Here is an 18,682-nt window from a genome sequence, read left to right as displayed (position 1 = left end):
CTGTGTATATGTGCCAGACACTGTTTTAATACTCAGAGAGGTGATGTCACCTGCCCAAAATCACACAGCTCATGAGTGTGAGAGTCTGAAATTGGCCAGAGCTTGTGCACCTAGCCACTGGTGGTGATGTGTCTTTGAGTCATCAAGTCCAGCATTCTGTGTTGGACTTAGTGAAAGGATATACTTTTGTAGTGATGAGGAAGGAGCTTTATCTAGAATTTGTGTGGTTGGCCACGGTGGCTCACGCCTGTAATTCCAGCACTTTGGGAGACTGAGGCGAGTGGATCACTTGAGGTCAGGAGTTCGAGACCAGCCTGACCAATATGGTGAAACCCCGTCTCAACTAAAAATACAAAAATTAGCGGGACGTGGCAGTGCGCATCTGTAATCCCAGCTATTCAGGAGGCTGAGGCAAAAGAATCACTTGAACCCAGGAGGCGGAGGTTGCAGTGAGCCGAGATGGTACCACTGCACTCCAGCCTGGGTGACAGAGTGAGACTCCACCAAAAAAAAAAAGAAAGAAAAAGAAAGGAAAGAAAAAAGAAAGAAAGAAAGAGAGAAGAGAAGTGAACGGGTTCAAAGACCATAATCATGCATATCACACAAGACCGGAAGTGGCCCAGCTCCAGGGTCAGTTAATTTGGCAGCTCCACAAAGTCATCAGTCACCTGAGCTCCATCCATCTTCATATGCTGTGCTACCATTTCTTAGCTGGATCATCTCATGGTCCCAAAAGGACTGCTACACATCCAGCCTTCACATACAGATAATTCCTTTCAGAAACAGCAGAAAGAGGCTCGTTCTTTTTTTTTTTTTTTTTGAGACAGAGTCTCGCTGTGTCACCCAGGCTGGAGTGCAGTGGCACAATCTCGGCTCACTGCAAGCTCCGCCTCCCGGGTTCACACCATTCTCCTGCCTCAGCCTCCCGAGTAGCTGGGACTACAGGCGTCGCCACCTCGCCCAGCTAGTTTTTTTTTTTTTTTTTGCATTTTTTAGTAGAGACAGGGTTTCACTGCGTTAGCCAGGATGGTCTCGATCTCCTGACCTCGTGATCCGCCCGTCTCGGCCTCCCAAAGTGCTGGGATTACAGGCATGAGCCACCGCGCCCGGCCAAGGCTCGTTCTTATCTTGGTCCCTTTTGAAGAAGGAATGAAACTTTCCTAAGCCTTCCAGCAACTTCTCCCAACTTCGATTGGTAGGAATCATCACATACCCATGTGGCCCGATAGGAGGCAAAAGAAATGAGACTTCTGGGATTAGTTTAACCTCAGATTCTGCAGCTGAGAAGTTGATCAGCCGCCTTTGAAGGACAAGCAGCTTGCAGAAAATTACGTGTTACCAAGGAGAAAAAGGGAAATGGCTTTAGGGTAGATAACAGGGATGCCGTGAGGGGTTGTGTAGGTTGTTCACTGCACAAAGGTCCCTGGTCAAGAAGGCAAGTGGGGTTTAAACAGACCCACAGTCTACTCATCCAACCAGGTAACCTTGGCATTGTGTCCACCCAGACATCCAGAGAGCCCTCCCCTCCCTTCCCCTCCCCTCCCCTCCCCTCCCCTCTCCTCTCTTCTCCCTTTCTTTTCTTTTTGAGATGGAGTCTTGCTCTGTCCCCCAGGCTGGAGTGCAGTGGCATGATCTTGGCTCACTGCAACCTCCGCCTCCCGGGTTCAAGCGATTCTCCTGCCTCAGGCTCCTCAGTAGCTGGGATTACCAGCGTCTGCCACCATGCCCAGCTAATTTTTGTTTTTTTAGTAGAGATGGGGCCCTATCATGTTGGCCACGTTGGTCTCCAGCTCCTGACCTCAGGTGATCTGCCCACCTTGGCCTCCCAAAGTGCTGGGATTACAGGTGTGAGCCACCGCGCCTGGCCACAACTCATCTTTTAGAGCCAGCCTACACTTGTCATACACTATGTCATGGCCACTGAATGGAAAATCCACGGTGGAGCTGGGTGTTCCTCTCAAGTTCAACTGACTGTGGCCAAGAGGGCAGGCAGGCCAGGTGGACAATTTCCCTCCAAAGTGGATACAGGCAGGACATGCAAAGATGAATATATCTGGCACTGGAGTCTGGCAAGCAGGAAAATAAAAACAAAAGATGAACATCTCGGGCCGGGCGCAGTGGCTCACACCTGTAATCCCAGCACTTTGGGAGGCTGAGGCAGGCGGATCACGAGGTCAGGAGTTCAAGACTAGCCTGACGAACATGGTGAAACCCTGTGTCTATTAAACATAGAAAAGTTAGCCAGGCATGGTGGCACACACCTGTAATCCTAGCTACTCAGGAAGCTGAGACAGGAGAATAGCTTGAACCCAGGAGGCAGAGGTTGCAGTGAGCAGAGATCGTGCCACCGCACTCCAGCCTGGGTGACAGAGTGAGACTCCATTTCAGAAAAAAAAAAAAAGAAAAAAATGAACATCTCTACAAAGTGGATCACCAGTAAATAATAGCTACATATACTTATACTCACAATATGTAGACATCCACATATGTACACTCAGTCGATAAACACCCACATTTAAACATTTAAACATACAGTGTGGAGCAGGTGCAGTGGCTCACGCCTATAATCCCAGCACTTTGGGAGGCCAAGGTGGGAAGATCACTTGGGCCTAGGAGTTTGAGACCAGCCTGACCAACATACTGAGATCTTATCTCTACAAAAGAAAATTTGTTTTTAGTTAGCTGGGTGTGGTGATGTGCACCTGTAGTCCCAAGTACTCAGGAGGCTGAGGCAGGAGGATTGCTTGAGCCTATGAGGTCAAGACTACAGTGAGCCACATTCTCACCACTGCACTCCAGCCCAGGTGACAGAGCAAGATCCTGTCTCAAAAAATAAATGATAAATGAATAAATAAAACCAAACAAAAATGCATACAAGGTATAGATACACAAAGTATATATACATACTCCTATATATACACATTCACATATACTCACATGCTGTGTTCACAGCTACCTAGATGACATATATACACATACACATATACCCTTATATGTACACGATGTATCTACACCCATACACTACCATGTACACATGTCCATTTGTACACAGCTGTATATGTACACACACAATTTTGCACACACCTGTATATGTATACAATGTATAGATCCCCAGATCCACATTACACACAATGTGTACACATCCATCTGTGTATACACACCCACCAGTGAGCACAACGTAGACACATCTGTATCAACACACTTGAGATACATACCTATGCACATAGGCAAGTATGTGCCAAGTATTTACACACCCGAAATGAAAGCACACTCACATGCACCCATGCAATGCCTGCGCACGACCGCATGGCCACATTCACCAGCGCCCCGGGCCTCCATCTCTCAGCTAACGTGTCCTGTTTTCCTCCCCTGACAGCCATGCTGGTCGTTCAGATGCCTTTCTCCTTTTCCACGGCCCCCTTCATCCTCTTTGTCTTTACGGTTTCCACTATATTTCACATTCAGCAGCGGCTAACGAAGTTTCAAGCCGTGTGGGAGTTACCGGTGCAGATACCAGGACTGGCCTCAACATCAAAGGCACCGCAACCCAGCCAGCTCAGGGGGATGTGGACGATCAATGCTATAGGCCGCCTGGGGAACCAGATGGGTGAATATGCCACGCTGTATGCCCTGGCCAAGATGAACGGGCGGCCCGCCTTCATCCCGGCCCAGATGCACAGCACCCTGGCCCCCATCTTCAAAATCACCCTGCCGGTGCTGCACAGTGCCATGGCCAGCAGGATCCCCTGGCAGAACTACCACCTGAACGACTGGATGGAGGAGAAGTACCGCCACATCCCAGGGGAGTATGTCCGCCTCACAGGCTACCCCTGCTCCTGGACCTTCTACCACCACCTCCGCCACGAGATCCTCCAGGAGTTCACCCTGCACGACCACGTGCGTGAGGAGGCCCAGAAGTTCCTGCGGGGCCTGCAGGTGAACGGGAGCCGGCCGGGTACCTTTGTAGGGGTCCATGTTCGCCGAGGGGACTATGTCCACGTCATGCCAAAAGTGTGGAAGGGGGTGGTGGCCGACCGGCAATACCTACAGCAGGCCCTGGACATGTTCCGAGCTCGCTACAGCTCCCCTATCTTTGTGGTCACCAGTAATGGCATGGCCTGGTGTCGGGAGAACATTGACACCTCCCATGGTGATGTGGTGTTTGCTGGCGATGGCATTGAGGGCTCACCTGCCAAAGATTTTGCAGTACTCACACAGTGTAACCACACCATCATGACCATCGGGACGTTCGGGATCTGGGCCGCCTACCTCGCGGGCGGAGATACCATCTACCTGGCCAATTACACCCTCCCCAACTCCCCTTTCCTCAAAGTCTTTAAACCAGAGGCAGCCTTCCTGCCAGAGTGGACGGGGATCGCCGCAGACCTGTCCCCCTTACTCAAGCACTAATGCTGGCCAGTCCTTTGATACCCTTTCTCCTTCTCTGGCTCCCTCAAGGTGAGTGCCAGGGCATGAGAAGCACATGGTTCCATGAGGAGGACCCTTCTCTCTTCTGTGAAGATGCTTTGGGCTGCAAGTAACAGAAATCTCAATGAACAGTGGCCTGGCGTGGTGGCTCACACCTGTAATCCCAGCACTTTGGGAGGCTGAGGCGGGTGGATCACTTGAGGTCAGGAGTTCAAGACCAACCTGGCCAACCTGGTGAAACCCTGTCTCAACTAAAAATACAAAAATTAGCCAGGCGTGGTGGTGCACACCTGTAATCCCAGCTACTCGGGAGGCTGAGGCAAGAGAATCACCTGAACCCAGGAGGTGAAGGTTGCAGTGAGCCGAGATGGCACCACTGCACTCCAACCTGGGTGACAGAGCAAGATTCTATCAAAAAAGAAAAGAAAAGAAAAGAAGGAAGGAAGGAAGGAAGGAAGGAAAGGAAGGAAGGAAGGAAGGAAGGAAGGAAGGAAGGAAGGAAAAAGAAAGGAAAGGAGAAAGGAAAGGAAGGAAAAGAGAAAAGAAATGAACGGGTTCAAAGACCATAATCATACGTATCACACAAGACCGGAAGTGGCCCAGCTCCAGGGTCAGTTAGTTTGGCAGCTCATCATTACACAGTCATCAAAGGAATAATTTGTATTTAATCACCAGTGTGAACACAGTCATGGAGTGGAGTATTTCCAGCTACCAGGGAGGCTGAGGTGGGAGGACTGCTTGATGCCAGGGGTGTTCGGAACAATAGTGCACCGGAACAAAAGTCCAATAGTGATTGCACTTGCGAATAGCCACTGCACTGCGGCCTGGACAACCTAGTGAGACCCTGACTCTTAAATAAATAAACACAATTATGACTTTGGGGATGGGAGAAAAGGTTCTCTGAGAGTTTATTACATGAGTATCATATGAAATCCAAAGTACATCTTAGGCCAGTTATGGTGGCTGTAATCTCAGCACTTTGGGAGGGTAAGGCGGGCGGATCACCTGAGGTCAGGAATTTGAGACTAGCCTGGGCAACACAGTGAAACCCTGTCTCTACTTAACATACAAAACATTAGCCAGGGGTGGTGGTGCACACCTGTAGTCCCAGCTACTTGGAAGGCTTAAGCAGGAGAATCATTTGAACCTGGGAGATGGAGGTTGCAGTGAGCTGAGATTACACCATTGCACTCCAGCCTGGGCAACAGAGTGAGACTCCATCCAAAAAAAAAAAAAAAAAAAAAAAAAAATTCTTAGGAGTAGATGGAATCCTGTTACAAGTCTGAATCAAAAAGGCAACTTTGGCTGAGCGCAGTGGCTCACACCTGTAATCCCAGCACTTTGGGAGGCTGAGGCGGATAGATCACTTGAGGTTAGGAGTTCGAAACTGGCCTGGCCAACATAGTGAAACCCTGTCTCTACTAAAAATACAAAATTAGCCAGGCGTGGTGGTGCATGCCTGTAATCCCAGCTACTAGGGAGGCTGAGGCAGGAGAATGACGTGAACCTGGGAGATGGAGGTTGCAGTGAGCTGAGATCACACCATTGTACTGCAGCCTGGGCAACAAGTGCCAAACTTGGTCTAAAAAAAAAAAAAGAAAAAGAAAAAGGCAACTTTTACAATGATTTTATAGATCCCAATATTATAGTATTTTCTCCAGATTACCCACAAATGTGTACTGTCCACCTATCATGTATCAGAAAGCAGTCTAGGAGACACGACCCCTGCTCCCAAGACGGCATTAACAAGTCACTTCAAAATATAATTGGTACAGGCCAGGTGTAGTGGCTCACGCCTGTAATCCCAGCACTTTGGGAGGCCGAGGCAGGTGGATCATGAGGTCAAGAGATCAAGACTATCCTGGCCAACATGGTGAAACCCCGTCTCTACTAAAAATACAAAAATTAGCCAGGCATGGTGGCACGCACCTATAGTCCCAGCTACTTGGGAGGCTGAGGCGGGAGAATTGCTTGAATCCAGGAGGCGGAGGTTGCAGTAAGCCGACATTGCGCCACTGCACTCCAGCCTGCCAACAGTGAGACTCTGTCTAAAAAAAAAAAAAAAAAAAAGAAAATTGAAAAGATGCAATTAGATCCTGAGGCAATCAGGTGCTATGGCTCACACATGTAATCCCAGCACTTTGGGAGGCCGAGGTGGGTGGATCACTTCAGGTCAGGAGTTCGAGATCAGCCTGGCCGACATGGTGAAATTCTGTCTCTACTAAAAATACAAAAATTAGCCAGGAGTGGTGACGTGTACCTGTAATCCCAGCTACTTGGGAGGCTGAGGCAGGAGAATTGCTTGAACCCAGGAGGTGAAGGTTGCAGTGAGCTGAGATCTCACCACTGCACTCCAGCCAGGGCAACAGAGTGAAACTCAAAAGAGAGACAGAGAGGAGAGAAGAGAGAAAGAAAAGAGAGAAAGAAGGAAGGAAGGAAGGAAGGAGAGAGAAAGAGAAAGAAAAAGAAAGAAAGAAAAGAAAGGGAAGGAAGGAAAGAAAGAGAAAGAAAGAAGGAAAGAAAGAAAGAAAAAGAAAAAAGAGAAAAAAGAAAGAAAGAAAGAAAGAGGGAGGAAGGAAGGAGTCCGGGCGCAGTGGCTCATGCCCGTAATCCCAGGACTTTGGCAGGCCGAGACCAGTGGATCACCTGAGGACGGGAGTTCAAGACTAGCCTGACCAACACGGAGAAACCCCATCTCTACTAAAAATACAAAATTAGCCAGGCGTGGTGGCGGGTACCTGTAATCCCAGCTACTCCAGAGGCTGAGGCAGGAGAATCGCTTGAACCCGGGAGGTGGAGGTTGCAGTGAGCCAAGATCGCACCATTGCACTCCAGCCTGGGCAACAAGAGCGATACTCCATCTCAAATTAAAAAAAAAAAAAAAAAAAAAAATGGAAGGGCAAGGAAGGAAGGAAGGAAAAAGAAAGGAAGGAGGAGGAGAAATATTTTTTTCAGTCTACACAATGAATATGACTATACTCTTCTGGGGAGGGAATATGTTTATAAGATACATTTGTAATTTTGGTATTTTGATGTTAGTGGTCTTTTTCAGGCCTCACGACGTAAATATCCACCTTCTGTTGAGATCGGGGGAGAGCAGGAAGGTGCTCCTTGGGGTTCCCCATCTGATCCCCCTTGGTCCAGCCCTGGTTTTCCTGAGGCAGGAGGGAGGGATGAAGTCTTTGGTGAAGGGTTGGATGCTGGGCGGTCGGCAGTGCAGGAGGCAAGACTTTTCATTAGGCTTGAGGTTCAGACACGCACCCCACCAAGCCCGCTTCTTGGCCCCGACTCCTTGGGGCAGTGCAGAGACCAAGTGCACCCTCAGCTCAACACTGCCCCCTCTGGACGCAGGCGAGATGGGGAAAGTGCAATGGAGGCAGGCGGGGTGCCTGGCAGAAGCTGAAAGAGTGCCTGAGACACAGAGAGACGAGCGCGGAGACTGACAGGGATGACGGATGCATCAGAGATAAAGGGCAGGAGGGAGTTGGAGACAGAGACAGGGAAGAGAGAACAGTCAGAGGGCAAATCAGACAGAGAACATAAGAGATATTAAGACAGAACCGGGACAGAGTGACCTGAGTCAGGCAGATATGGGGACATATTAATATGGAGAGCGATACAGTCAGGAAGGTCTCTGGGCCAGGTGTGGTGGCTCACACCTGTAATCCCTGCACTTTGGGAGGCTGAGGTGGGAGGATCACTTGGGGTCAGGAGCTCAAGACCAGCCTAAGCAACATAGTGAAACCCTGTCCTCTATAAAAGATGCAAAAATGGCTGGGCACGGTGGCGCACGCCTGTAATCCCAGCACTTTGGGAGGCCGAGGCTGGGGGATCACCTGAGATCAGGAATTCGAGACCAGCCTGACTAACATAATGAAACCCCGTTTCCACTAAATACAAAAAATTAGCCTGGTGTGGTGGTGTGTGCCTGTAATCCCAGCTACTCGGGAGGCTGAGGCAGGAGAATAGCTTGAACTTGGGAGGTGGAGGTTGCAGTGAGCCAAGATCGTGCCATTGCACTCCAGCCTGGGAAACAAGAGTGAAGTTCTGTCTCTAAATAAATAAATAAATAAATTAGCTGAGCATGGTGGTGTGTGCCTATAGTCCCAGAAACTCCAGAGACTGAAGTGGGAGGATCACTTGAGCCCAGGAGGTAGAGGCCATGATTGTGCCACTGTACTCGAGCCTTGATGAAAGAGCAACACTTTGTTTCATAGACGGGGTCTCGCTATGTTGCCCAGGTTGTTCTGGGAACTTCTGGTGTCAAGCGATCCTCCTGCCTTGGCCTCCTCAAGTGCTGGGATTACAGGTGTGAGCCATAGTTCCCAGCCTAAATCTGATTTTTTTTTCCCTGTGGACTAAGTTATGACATACTAAATCTGATTTAAATTCCCACTCCAGCAACCCCAAATGCTAGAGACAGTTAACTACTCACCTTTCCTATGTAAACCAGCCAATCCAGAGCCCACATCCCATCCACACCTTTATGAGCACAGGCTCCCTGAGCCACCATCCACCTGTGCTAATTACCCCTGGGCCAGGTACCAAAAACTCAGGACAACCTTTATGCTCCAGAGCTTGCTGAAATTCAAACTAGGTAATCTCAAACCTGCTTACCTTGCCTCTTCTGGTTTGTTTGTTTTTTTGTTTTGTTTTGTTTAGATGGAGTCTCACTGTGTTGCCCAGGCTGGAGTGCAGGCATGATCTCATCTCACTGCAACCTCTGCCTCCCAGGTTCAAGTGATTCTCCTGCCTCAACCTCCCGAGTAGCTGGAACTACAGGTGTGCACCACCACGCTCGGCTAATTTGTGTGTGTGTGTGTGTTTTTAGTAGATATGGGGTTTCACCACGTTGGCCAGGCTGGTCTCAAACTTCTGACCTCAGGGTGATCCACCCGCCTCGGCCTCCCAAAGTGCTAGGATTACAGGTGTGAATTACCGCACCCAGCCTTTTTTTTTTTTTTTTTTCTGAAAGACAGGGTCGTGATCTGTTGCCCAGGCTGGAGTGCAGTGGTGCAGTCATAGCTCACTGCAACCTCAAACTCCCAGGCTCAAGTGATCCTCCTGCCTCAGCCTCCAGAGTAGCTGGGACTACAGGTATGAACCATGGTGCCTGGCCCTGAAACCTATTTATTATTATTATTATTTTTTTTTTTGAGATGAAGTCTCACTCTGTCACCCAGGCTGGAGTGCAGTGGCGCAATCTCAGCTCACTACAAGCTCTGCCTCCCGGGTTCACACCATTCTCCTGCCTCAGCCTCCCGAGTAGCTGGGATTAAAGGTACACACTACCACGCCTTGCTAATTTTTATATTTTTACTAGAGACTGGATTTCACCATATTGGTCAGGCTAGTCTCGAACTCCTGACCTCGTGATCCACCCACCTCAGCCTCCCAAAGTGCTGGCATTACAGGAATCAGCCACCACGCCCGACCAAAACCTACATTTTAAAACGTTTTGCTGCAAATAACTTACCCTATGACATTCTTCGCAGGACTGCCCTTGGGCTGGAGGATCCTGGGAGTTTATTCCTCCCTCCCTCCGTGACCCATGGCTCATGACTGACTAGGGGTGGTGTAGTGGCAAGTCTCCAAATGTAGCCCCTAGTGAGCAAGTCCCTGACATTCAGATGTGTATAGTGCCCTCCCATGTTTAACCTCGGGTTGCCTGACTTGCATTAATTATAAAACACAGTGGAAGATAAATTGTGCCAGTTTCAAGCCTAGTCTTTAAGAGACTGGTAGCTTGTGCTCCCCCCTCTTGGAATACTCACTCTTGGGAGCCCTGAGCTATCATGCAAGAAATCTAGTTACTCTGGTGGAGAGGCCACAGAGGGACAGTGCTCACACTGCATGGAGAACAAGAGAAGTCCAGATGTCCCCACAACCTAGCTGCGCCCAGCCCCATGCTATCCCCACCATGGTGCCATATACATCTAATGTACCATCTTGTATGTGCTAGCCCAGGTGGGCCCTGAGATGACTGCAACTCTAGCCAACATAACATGGAACTGAAGAACTGCCCTGCTGAGCCCAGTCAACCCATGCATTTGTGAGCAACCTTGTATAGTTATTGTTTTACAGCTCTAAGTTTTGGGGTGGTGTGGGTTTTTGTTGTTTGTTTTTTGTTTGTTTTGAGATGGAGTATCACTCTGTTGCCCAGGCTGGAGTGAAGTGGCATGATCTCAGCTCACTGCAACCTCCACCTCCTTGTTTCAAGCAATTCTCCTGCCTCAGCCTCTCAAGTAGCTGGGATTACAGGCTCCCACCACCATATCTGGCTAGTTTTTCTGTATTTTTAGTAGAGATGGGTTTCACCATGTTGGCCAGGCTGGTCTTGAATTCCTGGCCTCAAGTGATCTGCCTGCCTCAGCTTCCCAAAGTGCTGGGGTTACAGGCATTTGCCACTGAGGCTGGTTTGGGGGTGGTTTGTTGTTTGGCTATAATAAGCTCAAACAGGGAGATACAAAGGCCCAGTTCCATGTGTCCCAAGATGGGAAAGACTCCACAAGTTAATTTGTGCTGTGGAGCTCCCTGCAGGATTAGGCTGAGGTTGGCATTTCACCTGAAGTCACCTCTTACTCCTCTTCCCCTTTGCTGTCCCGTTTTCCCCACTCTTCTACTGGCTTCTCCTGGGAACATTTTTCTCTTTTTTTCTCTCTCTCTCTCTTTTTTTTTTTTTTTCCTTTTTTTTAAGATGGAGTTTCGCTCCTGTTGCCCAGGCTGGAGTGCAATGGAATGATCTTGGCTTACCGCAACCTCCGCCTCCCGGGTTCAAGAGATTCTCCTGCCTCAACCTCCCAAGTAGCCGGGATTCCAGGCATGTGCCACCATGCCCAGCTAATTTTTTTTTTTTCTTCGTATTTTTGGTAGAGACAGGGTTTCACCATGTTGGCCAGGCTGGTCTGGAACTCCTGACCTCAGGTGATCCACCTGCCTCGGCCTTCCAAAGTAATGGGATTGCAGGCATGAGCCACCGTGCCCGACAGAACGCTTCTTTAATAAATCACTGGCATTTATATCTTGTCTCAGACTCTGCTTCCAAGAGAAGCTGATCTTAGACCTGATGCTTCTAATTTTTTCATCTCTAACCACAACCCTGGGAGGTCAGGGTCTGGCTCCCCTATTCTCCCTCTCCACTCTTTCTTGCTCCTCTCCTGCATTCAAAAGGCATAACCACCTTCCAGGCTTCCCAAACAACAGGCAGCCATCTACTGGGGTCGGGAGCATGTAAAAACATCCATGAGGTCTCTGAAGGAAGCAGCAAGCAGCTTGTTTGCTGTGGCCAGCAGCAAAAGAAGCCCCCCAGCCATACCACCCCGGAGGGGGATCATAAGGAAGTCAGGTAGGCAAAGTTCAGGCAGTTGCATTGCATGTCAGCAGCACTTCAGGAGGCAGGTGGGGTTGGAGGTTGTCTCCCATCCTGTGTCTGCGGTAGGAGGGGCTCTGCTGGTAGTTCCCTCTCCTCCCCCAAAGAGCTTCTCTCCACCCCCACCAGTTCTCTGTCTCTGTAAATCCCAGAATCCATCACCACGGATCCTCCAGCAGGTCCCACAGCCGGCTGCTGCTGGAGTCAGATAAGTCAGCAGAGAAGATGCTGGGGGGTGGGGGACCAGAACCCAGAGGAGGACCCCCGCTCAGGGCCTCCAGCCAGTCCAGGGAGTCCGTGGGGTCCCTGGGAGAAGGGGAGGAGGAGTTCGTGGGAGATGGGAGTGAAGAGGAGAAAACAGATGAGAGGCCTTCAGAGTCCGGGGAAGGGGACAGCACGTCGAAGGAGCCAGGGAAGTCCAGGGGAATGGGGGGCAGGGGGTCTGTGGGATAAAGAATGGTACGTGAGCTGGGAAAGTCAGGGGTCCGGGCGCCAGCCCCCCAAACCCCATTTCCAAGAGTCCAGCTCCCCAGCTCATGCCTCCCTTGGACGCAGGAGTCCGGAACCTCAGCCCCTACCTCCCCTAAATCTAAGAATTCGGATCCTACCATCAGCCTCCACCTGATCCTCCAGGATGTCATCGATGCCCCGGTTCGGAAGCAACTGCGGATGGAGAAATTCGGCGAGAACTCGGGACTCCGACCTGGACCTGACTAGAGAACCCTAGCCGGATTCAACCCACACCCTCTTACCTGCGCCCTTCGGATCGCTTCCTGCAGCTCCTCCTCCAGAGTCAGAGCCGCTGAGCCCGGCGCTGAGGAAGGGTTCAGGGCTGGAGCTGCAGCAGGAGCCGAAGTGGGAGCCGGAGCCGGAGCCGTCCCCGGGGTAGCCGCGGCACGTGGAAGAGGTGGCCTGTGAGATGCTGCGCTGGGCTTGACCTAGAACAGCCAAGAGGGGTAGCTCCCATAAGCCACGCCCACCTGGCGCAACCCCACCCATTCGCAACGTGTGGCTCCACCCCTTGATCCTGTCGCGACCCCTTGCTCATCAACCCCTCCTTTGGTCTCGCCCCCTATTCTTTCATTGGCTCCTCTTCCCTAAAGATCCGCCCCCCGTTGCTCTGAACTACGCCCCCTCGCCTTCAAGGCTTCCCACCGCTGGTCCACGCCCCCATACTTCATTGGCTAGTTTTTTCGACTCCCCGCCCCTCCCACTTTGCTTTCTCTTCATTGGTCCACACGCGCATAGCCCCGCCCTCACCGAGCCCTGACGCCGGGCGGCTGCCAGGGCCTTGGGCCTGAGGCGCGGCCAGGGAGCACCCGCGGGACTGTCCTCGCGCCGCGGCTTCGGCCGCTCGCGGGGCGGGGCGCCGCCGCGCATGCGCTCCAGGAGCATGGATTTGGTCCCCGACACTGGGAGGCCCCGCAGGCGCAGCTGCTGCCGGAGCTCTGAGACCTGGGGAGGGGGGGGGGTGGGAAGAGGCAGTGCTGGGCGGGCTCCGGGGCGCAGGCGGGAGCCGGACAGGATATTTTGAAGCCGAGAAAGGAGACACTGGGGGTTCGGACTCCTGGGACCCTAAAACACGATGGCACTGGGTACCCGATGTCCTGGATTTCCAGAGGGTAGAGGCTGCGGGGTTGGAATTCTGGGACCCCACCGAAGGAGAGAGCCAGCCTGGAAAGTTACACCCCAAACTTACCGTCAGCTCCTCCAGTTTAAGGGTCTGAAGTTCCAACTTGTGTGGAGGGGGCGAGGGGCTAGGGACTCCTGGTGGGCAGGGAGTGACGGCAGAGGGCTTCATCCTGGTGATAAGCGTGAGGGGTGAACAAAGGTTAGAGGGGTAGAGGGGAAAAGGCGTTCTGGGGTCCTCAGAAACGGGGGGCTGGGGAAGATGCAGAAAAGTGAGGGCCCAGAATTCTGGGTCTCCGAGGGCGCAAACATGGGGCTAGATTTCTGTGCATGGGGGAGGAGGAACTAGGGGTTCAGACTCGGGTTTGAAGGGCAAAGGGAGGGGCTGGGATCCTGGACTCTTAAGCCCTGGGGGAGGAGGGGGTTGGGGGCCCGAATCCCCTAATCGTGGACTCGAGGTTTGAGAGAGGAGGATGCTGGGACCTGAATTTCTGGGTCCCGGGAGAACAGAAAGGGGCGTCATACCTAGGATGTGGCTGCTGCGAGTCTGTCCCTTCCCACAGAGGTGGCCCGGGAGGACCCAGGGCGGACCCCTCGGTTTGGGGGTCTGCCCTGGATCCCTGTCTCGGCTCTGGGGGCATGTACTGGTGGTATGTCAAGTTCCCCCTGGGCTTGGGCTCCCTCCAGCGCTGGGAGATCTTGGGAGACTCCTGAAAGAGTAGATACGATGTGCTAGGCTTCAGCGCGGCTCCCACCTTCCTGCCCCGGGGCTACATGCAAAGTAGAGAGTCAGCTCGGTGCCACCAAAGAGGAGCAAAAATGGCAGCAGCAGCAAGGGAGACAAAGGCTGGGCTCTCATAGGGACCTCTCCCTCTGGTCGAGACTCACCTTCTTTGGGGACCTCCAAGGAGGACAATATTCTGGCTCGGGGAGCAGGACCCCAGGGCTGAAGAGGAAAGGGGCCGTGCCCGAGGGCAAGGCCGGGGCCAGAGGAGGGCCTGAGGCTGAGATCCACGGGTCTGGATCCGAGACTGGAGAGATGGTGAAGGACCCTGAGAGGCCTGCAGGCAGCAAGCCAGGCTGGGAGGAGCAAGGCTGTGTGGAAAGCGGGGCCCCGGGGTGCAGGAGGGCAGGCCAGGGAGCAAGACTTGAGTGCTGGGAGCTGGGCGCCTGAACTCCTGGATCTGAGGGTGGAGGTGTCAGGGGCCGGTTGTTACATTCTCAAGTAAAGCAGGAATTTTCTATCACAAAAGGGGTGTGGTAGCTGAGGATCACAGATGTCTGAGGTTTTGCTAGGACAGGGGTGGGGCCTGCACTCCTGGTTCTTGGGGAGAGGGAGAGGTTGAAAGCTACATGCAGGCCAACCGCGGTGGCTCATGCCTGTAATCCCAGCACTTTGGGAGACTGAGGCGGATGGATCACTTGAGGTCAGGAGTTCGAGACCCACCTGGCCAACATGGTGAAACCCCGTCTCTACAAAAAATACAAAAATTAGCTGGGCGTGGTGGCGCCTGCCTGTAATCCCAGCTACTCAGGAGGCTGAGGCAGGAGAATCGCTTGAACCTGGGAGGTAGAGATTGCAGTGGGCTTAGATTGAGCCATGACACTCCAGTCTGGCGACAGAGCAAGACTCCATCTCAAAAAAACAAAAACAAAACAAAAACTACATCCAGAGCTTCTCATGTATACCAAATGCGGAGACCGGGATGCCCATCTTCTCCAAAGAAGCAGGATCCAAACTCATGCATGTCATTGGGGTGGAGAAGCAGGAAGCAGAGCTCCTAGGGGTGGGGTGGCCAGAGACCTGGACTCCTGGATCCTTGGGAAAGGACAGGCTGGGATTTTGGTCTGTCCCGGGAGATGGGGACTGAGCTGCAGGAACCAATGAAGGCTATCTGGCAGCTATATTCCAGGATATCCCAATCGGCGGGGGAGGTCACCATCCCCTCCCTTTTGGGGCCCACACTTACTCTGCTCCTGATTCCGTCTGTGGATCCGAAGCTGGAGGACTGTGGAGGGAGGAGGGAGGTGGGTGGAGGAAGGCGGGAAGGGAGTGTCCAGGAGCCTGGCCTGGCAGGCGGGTGGGAGCTGCAGTTGTTGGCGGGACACGCGTGCCCAGCCCCCTTACACAGCCTGTGCAGGCGGGTGGGCGGGCAGCAGGCTCCCTTCCTCGGGCCTCCCGCCTGCTCTCTGCCAGCGCAGCGCTGCGGGCCAGCGCCATTCTGGGGCTACGAGCCAGCCAGCGTGCAGGCAGGAGGCAGCCCTGCCCCTGGCTCCACCTGCCCCCTCCATGAGCAAGCGTGTGCCCACCCCACCCCGTGCGCAATCGCCATCTTGGCAGCCTGGCCCCTTTGCACCTCGCCTCCCTTTATCCATGCGCTCCTGCTACTTTCAGTGCTATCTGGGGGCCTTCCTACAGTTAACACTCTCCGCATATCCACATTTTAAGTATGCATCTCTTTGGGCTCTAGTTTTGCACACATGCCATTTTTGTGCACTTGCATGTTTTTGCACACTCTTCTTCCTTGACCCACTGTGCCTCAGCATCTATGTTAACACTCTTTTTTCCTTTTTTTAATTTGTTTTATTTTTTTAGAGACAAAGTGTCGCTCAGTATCCCAGGCTGGAGTGCAGGGGTGCGATCACAGCTCACTGCAGCCTTGAACTCCCAGGCTCAACCCGTCCTCCCACCTCAGTCTCCTGAGTGCCTGCGGCTACAGGCATGCACCACTACACCTAGCTAAAGTTTTTTGTTTTGTTTTTATTTTTTGTGGAGACAGGTCTCGCTGTGTCGCCCAGGATGAATGTTAACTATCTTTTTTTTTTTTTTTTTTTTTTTGAGACAGAGTCTTGCTCTGTCACCCAGGCTTGAGGGCAATGTCATGATCTCGGCTTACTGCAACTTCTGCCTCCCAGGTTCAAGCAATTCTCCTGCCTTAGCCTCCCAAGTAGCTGGGATTACAGGTGTCCACCACCACACCCGGCTAATTTTTTTTTTTTTTTGAGACAGAGTATTGCTCTGTCACCCAGGCTGGAGTGCAGTGGTGCGATCTAGACTCACTGCAACCTCCACCTCCCGAGTTCAAGCAGTTCTCCTGCCTCAGCCTCCCCAGTAGCTGGGACTACAGGTGCATGCCGCCATACCTGGCTAATTTTTTGTATTCTAGTAGAGATGGGGTTTCACCGTGTTGCCCAGGCTGGTTTCGAACTCCTAAGCTCAGGCAATCTGCCCACCTCAGCCTCCCAAAGTGCTAGGACTACAAGCGTGAGCCACCTCGTTTGGCGTCAATTTTTTGTATTTTTAGTAGAGACAGGGTTTCGCCATGTTGGCCAGGCTGGTCTTGAACTCCTGACCTCAGGTGATCCACCTGCCTTGGCCTCCCAAAGTGCTGGGATTACAGGCATGAGCCACCACACCTGGCCAGGATGAGTGTTAACTATCTTATTTGCACACTCAGGGTTTGCTCAGTTTGGGAGCAAAGGATCTCTCTTTGCACATTTCTGCTCTTCTCTGGATATATGCGCCTTTTTGTACACTCCTTGCTCTTTGGTTTCTGGTGTCTTTGTACCCATCCAATCACACAGACATGCTCATGTGCACACTGAAGTACCCTTTGCCTTCTCAGGAACTGATCTATATAGTTCGAAACACTTGCACACTTTTTTTTTTGAGATGGAGTTTTGCTCTTGCTTTCCAGGCTGGAGTGAAATGGCACGATCTCGGCTCACCACAACCTCCGCCTCCCAGGTTCAAACTATTCTCCTGCCTCAGCCTTCTAAGTAGCTGGGATTACAGGCATGCGCCACCATGCCCGGCTATACTTGCAGACTTTTTGCCTGCCCTGGGACCTAAAACAAGACCTTTGACACTCACAGCTTGACAGCTCATTGTCCCATCACCCAAACTCCCACACTGGTCCCCTTGAAGTCCCTCCTCTGCTCTTCTGCCTCTGCATGTGCGCCATTGTAAGCCCTTGTTTCTCTGCAGTGCTCGAACACTCTGCATGCCTACCCCTGGCCTCCAATCCCCATTGCTCCCCCTGTGAGGGTGGTACTAGCCATTTGCACACTTGATCCACCACAGCTGGACCCCTGTGCTGGGGCCTCCTTTATGCAAAGTGACCTTTTGCACAAAAAACGCAGGCCTCATGGGTCCTACCACCCCTCCCTTCCCACCCGAGTACAGCATTCTCAGGATCCCATCCCCCAGACATGAAGACAGCCCTCTCTCACCAGATCGGAACTTGGAGCGAATGATTTGGGAACGCTGGGAGGAAGCCGCCAGGGTCATTGCCAAGGCCGGGATGGGGACCTGGACGGAGAGGGGGCAGGGCAGGGGCCCCATAGTGGGCTGGCTCAGAGTGGAGGTCAGAAGGCTGCCCAGTGAGTGAATTCAGCAGGGAAAGGGCCCGAGGGAGGTGGGAATAGGAGCAGCCTTGGGCCATAACTTCTGGATCCCAGGGGCTGTAGAGGAGGGGGCTGCAGACCCGGACACCTTGCTCCGAGGTAGGAGGAAGCTGGGAACCCAGACCCTGGTCTGAAAGACAGGGGCTGAGGGCCTCAACTCCGGTATCCTGGGAGGGGAGGGACCTGGGATCTGGGAATCCTAGGTCCTGAGGAGGAAGGGATTGTGGGTTGGGACCCCTGCATCAAGGAAAGGGAGGAAGCAGGGGGGCCTGGACTCTGGAATCTTGAAGGAGAAGGAGGTTAAGGGCTGGAACTCAATACTCTAAGGAGATGAGAATCCAAGTCCTGGGTGGAGAGGGGAACCCGGCCCTGACAGGTTTCTGAGGAATAGAATGGTCCCTGTGACCTGTATCTGAGAAGCAGTGAGTGGGGTGTCAGCCACCACGGTCTCTGGGGAAGGGACTGGGACCAGAGAGGGGACAGGACCGTTGAGGAGTGCGCCCCCCGTCCACCCCAGGGGCTTCTCACCAGGTGGGCTCGGCGAAGCTGTGCTCTGGGGCGGGTTGAGTCTACAGGCCGAGGCTGGACACTGCAGGCTCCGCCCCACCAGCCTGGGACCGCCTCCAACCCACCTTCCTGGGGTGTGCCAGGAGCCCCGCTGGGGACCCTGAGAAGGGGTGGGAGCACCCGCTGGGAGGGCCTGAGCGGGCCTGGGGGGATGCTGGAGGGTAGGAGGGGGGACGCCAGGGTTCCCTGGCTCGCTCCCCCTGCGCGTCCTGGGGCTGTGGGGTGGGGTGGAGCGGTGGCAGGCGGACTGACAGAAGCAGGTGCCCGGAGAGGGGCGCCGGG

The 18,682-nt window shown here is 52.8% G+C and overlaps 2 protein-coding genes across 4 annotated transcripts; one reads left to right on the top strand and one right to left on the bottom strand.

Annotated features, from left to right (window-relative positions):
- The first annotated feature begins 3,378 nt into the window (after positions 1–3,378).
- On the top strand, positions 3,379–4,410 carry FUT2 (fucosyltransferase 2). Its single transcript, XM_026457351.1, has one exon. It carries the CDS (start codon positions 3,379–3,381, stop codon positions 4,408–4,410), a length of 1,032 nt encoding a protein of 343 aa, XP_026313136.1.
- Positions 4,411–11,404: 6,994 nt separating this feature from the next.
- MAMSTR (MEF2 activating motif and SAP domain containing transcriptional regulator) lies at positions 11,405–18,402 on the bottom strand. 3 transcript variants are annotated; one of them, XM_023182633.2, is made up of 10 exons: positions 18,362–18,402; positions 17,660–17,738; positions 15,397–15,435; positions 14,315–14,457; positions 13,952–14,136; positions 13,497–13,599; positions 13,058–13,252; positions 12,550–12,735; positions 12,406–12,460; positions 11,405–12,239 (listed from the first exon to the last, which is right to left on the bottom strand). In XM_023182633.2, the coding sequence occupies exons 2-10, from the start codon at positions 17,715–17,717 to the stop codon at positions 11,956–11,958; spliced, it is 1,248 nt and encodes a 415-aa protein (XP_023038401.1). In that variant the 5' UTR covers positions 17,718–17,738; positions 18,362–18,402; the 3' UTR covers positions 11,405–11,955. The 3 variants fall into 3 exon arrangements, with proteins under 3 accessions (XP_023038401.1, XP_023038403.1, XP_023038404.1); XM_023182635.1 differs by lacking the exons at positions 17,660–17,738; positions 18,362–18,402 and having other exon boundaries at positions 11,672–12,239; positions 14,315–14,610; positions 15,397–15,649; XM_023182636.1 differs by lacking the exons at positions 13,058–13,252; positions 17,660–17,738; positions 18,362–18,402 and having other exon boundaries at positions 11,681–12,239; positions 14,315–14,610; positions 15,397–15,713.
- Positions 18,403–18,682: the final 280 nt, after the last annotated feature.

Source organism: Piliocolobus tephrosceles, chromosome 21, assembly GCF_002776525.5.
Source record: "Piliocolobus tephrosceles isolate RC106 chromosome 21, ASM277652v3, whole genome shotgun sequence".
Taxonomy (NCBI): domain Eukaryota; kingdom Metazoa; phylum Chordata; class Mammalia; order Primates; family Cercopithecidae; genus Piliocolobus; species Piliocolobus tephrosceles.
This window is presented reverse-complemented; position numbering and strand designations above follow the sequence as displayed.